At 43.6% G+C, this 6,276-nt stretch overlaps 1 protein-coding gene across 1 annotated transcript; it reads right to left on the reverse strand.

The window, feature by feature from the left end:
- Positions 1-4,140: 4,140 nt before the first annotated feature.
- LOC134949953 (olfactory receptor 10C1-like) lies at positions 4,141-5,151 on the reverse strand. Its single transcript, XM_063938636.1, has one exon. The coding sequence runs from the start codon at positions 5,149-5,151 to the stop codon at positions 4,141-4,143; it is 1,011 nt and encodes a 336-aa protein (XP_063794706.1).
- Positions 5,152-6,276: the final 1,125 nt, after the last annotated feature.

Genomic DNA, 6,276 nt, shown 5'->3' on the forward strand with positions numbered 1-6,276 from the left:
AATTCTGGCATCAGATTCTGTAACATAGCCATTGCGACTTCTTCCTCGTCCACCTGTGCCACCACAGATGCCAACTGCTGAGCTATCAACAATAACTTATCAATGTAATCATTCATGTCCTTGCAGGCACTCAGTTTTGTTCCATATAGCATGCGTCTTATACTTATCATTCTCATTAGACCTTTATCTTCATATGCATTTTGCAGGGCTGTCCACATGTCCTTAGCTGACACTCTCCCACTGACTACTGAATAGACATGCTGCTCTACAGCTAAGCCTATCGTCCCGATGGCTCTGTCTATGTCATCTGGGTTTGGACCTGCTCCCGGGTCTATAGTAACCTTCCACAACTTTTCCCGCTTAAGCTGCATCTCTATGGCAAACTTCCATGTAGCATAGTTCTCTGAACCTTTCAGCTTAGCAAAGTTCATGCTGTGTACTGTGTTATACATCCTTTCTGCACTTGTATAAAATTTCACTTTAAACTGTGTCACTGTGATTATTCAACAGCACTCGGGGTTAATCTTCAGGCACACGCGGGTCTGGGCGCGGGACTGGGTCCATAACCTGTTGGCAGAGTGTTTTGGACTATCTGGTGCAGTGACTTCAGTCCACACACTTAGTGACTTAAACAGTAATGCAGGTTTATTTAGTGTACACAGGTGACTCAGATGTAACACTGATAGCGGTAATCAGGAGTCCATATATCACACAAGGTGACAGCATTAGGTAGTGGTACTTATCAGGAGATGTCTGTGGTGGTAAAGCATGGAGAACTGCACAGCCGTGCAGTCTGACTCCCAGCTGTAGAGAAGATGATGCATGCACTGGAACACTGTGAGTCTCTGTAGCTGAGATCTGCAACCAGTCTCAGCTCTGCACACCAGGACTCTGTCTCACAGTCTCTGTGTCACACTCTCCTCACTCTCTCTCAGAGATGAAGGAACAGGAGCTTACATCCTATAACTCCGCCCCCGAGTGACTCCTGGCACTAGAGGTCTAACACTAGGGGATGCTCCCATAGACTGGTACACAGAAGGAGAAAGGTACAGAGCGCACCATATCCTAACAGTGCATAGGGGTGCCCTCACCCCTGAATCCTCCACTGGGTCTAAGATTAAATATAGGGCATCGGCAGCTTATAATATGTGTCAGGTCACCTCTTACTGATCTGTCAGACTGCATACTGAAGCCCCATACACACTACCCGATCCCCGCCAATGCCGATATTGTTCACACACTTGACGATGCCAGCGGGGAAGGCAGAGATGGGGGATGGCGGGGGGAACGACAGATATGCTGCATCTGCAGCATGGCTGCCGTTAATGAGGACCTCCCTTGTCTGTACATGTTCAGACGAAGGAGGGGGTCATTAACAATGCACTGGAGCGCGCATCATTAACGACATTGAGTGTACACACTGGATGAGATTGTGAAAGATCTCTCTCAGATCGGACCTTCTGAGCGTGATCTTTCACTTTCTCATCTAGTGTGTATGGGGCTTAACTCTTGTAGCAGACTATCCTAACCAGTGGTTCCCAAGTCCAAAAGTTTCTTATTGATAAAGAAAAAAGAAAAAAAAAGTAAATTGTGCTTACCTGTCACGCTTAGGTTCAGTAATGTGGTGGTGGACATAGTTGGGGTTATAATTGGCCACATATTTTGTGATTGGCAGCTACCAGCCCTGGTTTTGCCAATAACTTTGACCATAAATAATTTGATTTTGGTCCTGGACCACCAACCCGAGGCACCCCTGCAAGTGTCTTGCAGCACCCCAGGGGGCCTAGACACACAGTTCAAGAACCACTGCCTGGGCATATATGCGTGGGCATACGATTACTATTTTGTTCCTTCAGGGGTCCATTCATCCACTCAATCAAACTAGTGGCTTGTGGATAATAGGGAATGTGGTAAACCCAGTACACTCCCATTTCTGCTGTGCTTCCTTGCTGTGTACTTGCTGTGTTTCTTTGGCTGTAGTGTGTGTTTTCATCTAGGTTATCACTTCCATGATTGGTTCTGGAATTGTTCTCTTGGGTCCACTCAAGATCATTCCCTGGAACTTGACACTCTGGGTGGAGCCATGTAGAATCTTGGACATTTCTTCATGCCCACCATGGATGCAGTACTGTTTAAGATGCACTAGGTGTGCAGGAGGAGGTATGTACACCTGGTCCCATTTGGAATTACCCCTGAATATCAGTTTCACTGCACATATGGTGAAGGCTCTTACAGAGCACCCAAATACATTAGTGCTGGAGGAAGTGTCTATGGAATGTCCTCTTATATACATGCCAATCATGTTATCCGGGAGCTCAGACACCTCCGCATGGAACCACGGCACACATCTATGTTCCTCCGAAATCTTTCAACTCTACCCAACTAGTAAATGTTGCAGGTACCTGAGGCTTGTGAAATAGTGATGCCTTGGCTCCAGTGTCTAGAAGGGACTTTTACATAGGAGTTCCTGGTACAAGCTGGGTGCAGGAGGGTCTGAATGCTCTGCTTTCCTTTCCATGCTCTCCATTTTTTTTTTTTTAAATCCTCAGTTGCTATACTGTCTTTCTGATCTTTGGGTAAGCCTGCACTTAAGAAATCAAAGAACATCTGTTTCATGGTTACTTTATACTCTGTGTTCTCTGTCCCTATGCAAACAATGGCCCTCATTCCGAGTTGTTCGCTCGCAAGCTGCTTTTAGCAGCTTTGCACACGCTAAGCCGCCGCCTACTGGGAGTGTATCTTAGCATATTAAAATTGCGAACGAAAGATTAGCAGAATTGCGAATAGACACTTCTTAGCAGTTTCTGAGTAGCTCCACACTTACTCGGCAACTGCGATCAGTTCAGTCAGTTTCGTTCCTGGTTTGACGTCACAAACACTCCCAGCGTTTGCCCAGACACTCCCCCGTTTCTTCAGACACTCCCGCGTTTTCCCCAGAAACGGCAGCGTTTTTTCACACACACCCATAAAACGGCCAGTTTCCGCCCAGAAACACCCACTTCCTGTCAATCACATTGCGATCACCAGAACGAAGAAAAAACCTCGTAATGCCGTGAGTAAAATTCCTAACTGCATAGCAAATTTACTTGGCGCAGTCGCAGTGCGAACATTGCGCATGCGCAATTAGCGGAAAATCGCTGCGATGCGAAGAAAATGACCGAGCGAACAACTCGGAATGACCACCAATGTACTTTCTGGTGCAAGTTCCCCCAAAACTGCATATGCTGTACCAGGTGATCAAGACACATTTGTATTGATGTCATACTACTAATTTTCAATAAACTATATTTTGAAAAAGTGGTGCTGACTATTCAATTGGGGAAACTGCGCCAGTAAGGACATTGTTTGCATTTGTATTCTGTTGGTGAATTTCTGGAATTTTCTTCTCCTTCAAGAAAGCCAAAACTACCAATTGTTTTGACCTAATTCCCATGCTTCACCATGATGTGGGTTGCACTGAATCATTATGTCCCTTAAACCAATTTCATATGGTATTTATTGCATGTCAAATAAACCCTTTGTATCCTGCTGACTACGCCACAAAATGTTTCCGGTGGAACCAGGTACTTTGGATACACAGGTATTAATGAGACATACAAGGAGGAGCTAACAAATACAGTTTATTGACAAAATGATTCAATTTATATACTTAGCAACATCTGGATTACAACATAATGTTCAGTCTGATGTTTCAGAGAGCCCCGCCACTCTCAGTGTCCAGAATCAGGTTTAGGTATATGGGCGCTGTTTGCAGTTCAATCCCAGAATGAAGCTCTATTAATTTGCAATGAACCAGCTCATTTACTTTTAAATTTTAATCTGTAGAGATTAAAATGGACCAATTACCTACGTACAATGCAAAAGCCATTTTATCACCAATATTTATGAGTATGAAGGCTATCCATTGACTTGTAAATGTTGAAAACCTGAGCCATGAGGTAGGAAGTGCCTCAGTGGTGTGACCGTTATAATGAATTGATAAACTGAATATTAGTTTATCACACAAAAATGCCTGCTTCAACTTTGTAAGTAGATGATGACTTTGTTTTAATTAGACCATAACTTCTATGCTATGAATATTCCTGATTTTAATATACACAGTGCTATAATATACGCAGTATTTTTCACGCATACAGAAAATCAGAATTTCCTATTTCCCGGAAAGTTGTTATGTCCCGCCATCCATGCTCCTATTATTATGTAATTCCCATTACATGCCAGTTTCCGTAAAGTTTTTGTTACAGATGTCTTCACCTCTTGGTTCCTGAGACAATATATTATGGGGTTCATCAGTGGAGTCACCACACAGTAGAAGACAGAGACCACCTTGTCCTTTGAAAACCTAATGTGGGAGGTGGGTCGAATGTACATGAAAATGATTGTTCCATAAAAGATGGACACCACAACTAGGTGGGATGCACATGTGTTAAATGCTTTCTTCTGTCCTTCTGTTGATGGGATCCTTATGACTGCAGTGATAATGAGTGTGTAGGAGACCATAATGAGCAGACAACAGCCCATAATAACACTCCAAGACATGACCATGAAAGCAAACTCTCCATCTGAATTGTCCTCACAGGAGATTTTCAAGAGAGGGGCATAGTCACAAAAGAAGTGGTCAATAAAATTAGGAAAACAGAACCTCAAGGTAGAGAGCCACATGGCAGGAGGAAAGGCAGCCAACAAACCTCCAAAACAAGCTCCAAGAGCCAAGCTCATGCAGGTTTTACCAGTCATTACAGTGGCATAATGCAGGGGCCAGCAGATGGCCACATAGCGGTCATATGCCATCACAGTAAGAAGACAATTTTCTGCAGCCCCAAAACCAAAGAAGAAGTAAAACTGAGCCAAGCAGGATGGGGAAGAAATCTCTTTGTGCCGGGTCAATAAGGCATCAAGCATTTTTGGAACAGTCACAGTGGTGTAGAGGACCTCCAGCATGGAGAAGTTGGCCAGAAGTAAGTACATGGGTTTATGGAGACACTGGTCCACAGCCACCAGTGTAATGATAAGGAAATGTGCTCCAACCGTGAAGATGTACATGCTTGTGAACAGGCAGAATAGGACCAGCTCCATCTCCCGTAGGGTTTCAAACCCCACAATGATAAATGTAGAGGCAATACTGTAGCTCCCATTGTCGGATTTTACCATGCTGCCTGGAAAACAATTAGTGTGTAATTAACATAGTGTATTCGGTATATAATAGCTTATTGAGTATAATTTAATTATTTTCTACATTGTTTACTCCTGCTCAGTGGCAAATGACTATCATCACTCTTTTCTAAATATTAATATATTTGGACATGTGCCTCATGACTTTTGTATGAGACACATACCCAAATTCACAAAAGTGGAATAGGATCAAAACCGGTGGTAAATGTTTGAATAAACACATTTTCATTCCATATATACACATCTAAAACTGAGAGATCTTAAAATGTGGAGTGGTTGACATTCCTTCAAAATGTAACATAAACTTTGCCGAACAGTCAGTATTATAGATCATACAAAGTAGCAATTCAGCATACAAGCCGTACAAGTACATATAAAGGTGGAGAAAGAAGTGCAGACATGAGACAGAGGGTAGAGAGGTTCCTGCAGATGACAACTTATAGTCCTGAGGGAGAAGGGTTCAGCACAGAGAGTAGGAGCTAGTGGGACAGAAGTGGATGTGGTAGCTAAAGTTACAGAGGGAATAGTCTCAGATGGGGTAGTTCAGGCTGTAGTAAAAGATATGGGATTTACAAGGGTTCTTTAAAGATTGGCGACTGGAGGAGAGTCTGGTCAGGTGGGACATGGAGTTTTATAAGTGGGGATCAGCAAAGGAAAATTCATAGAGGTGGAGGAAGAAGTGGTTATCAGAGCAGTGGATAGGTATAGATAGGAGGCAGTATGGGGAGTCAAGGCTTGATGCTGGTGAGAGCTTCAACCTGAGGAGCTTAAACTGAATACTTGATGTAATTGGTACCCACTGTAGAAAATTGCAGAGTGGTACAGTGGATGAGGAGTGTCGGGAGGGGAATATCAGTGACATTGACATAAATGGTATGGGTTGGGGGAGGTCAGACAGCAGATGTTTGCAGTAAGTTGCAGAGTAAAGGCAGAAGGTCATGAGAGAATAGTTAAGGAATTTGTTCTCTCATTAGTAGGAAAGAGGCATATTCTGGCAATGGCAAGGGAGAGTGTGATGTTGGCAATTATGATAGAGAAGACTGGAGGGGCAGTGACACCTGGAGGAAAGATGATAAGCTTTCTTACGGACATGATGAGCCTTTG

Source organism: Pseudophryne corroboree, chromosome 8, assembly GCF_028390025.1.
Source record: "Pseudophryne corroboree isolate aPseCor3 chromosome 8, aPseCor3.hap2, whole genome shotgun sequence".
Lineage (NCBI taxonomy): Eukaryota > Metazoa > Chordata > Amphibia > Anura > Myobatrachidae > Pseudophryne > Pseudophryne corroboree.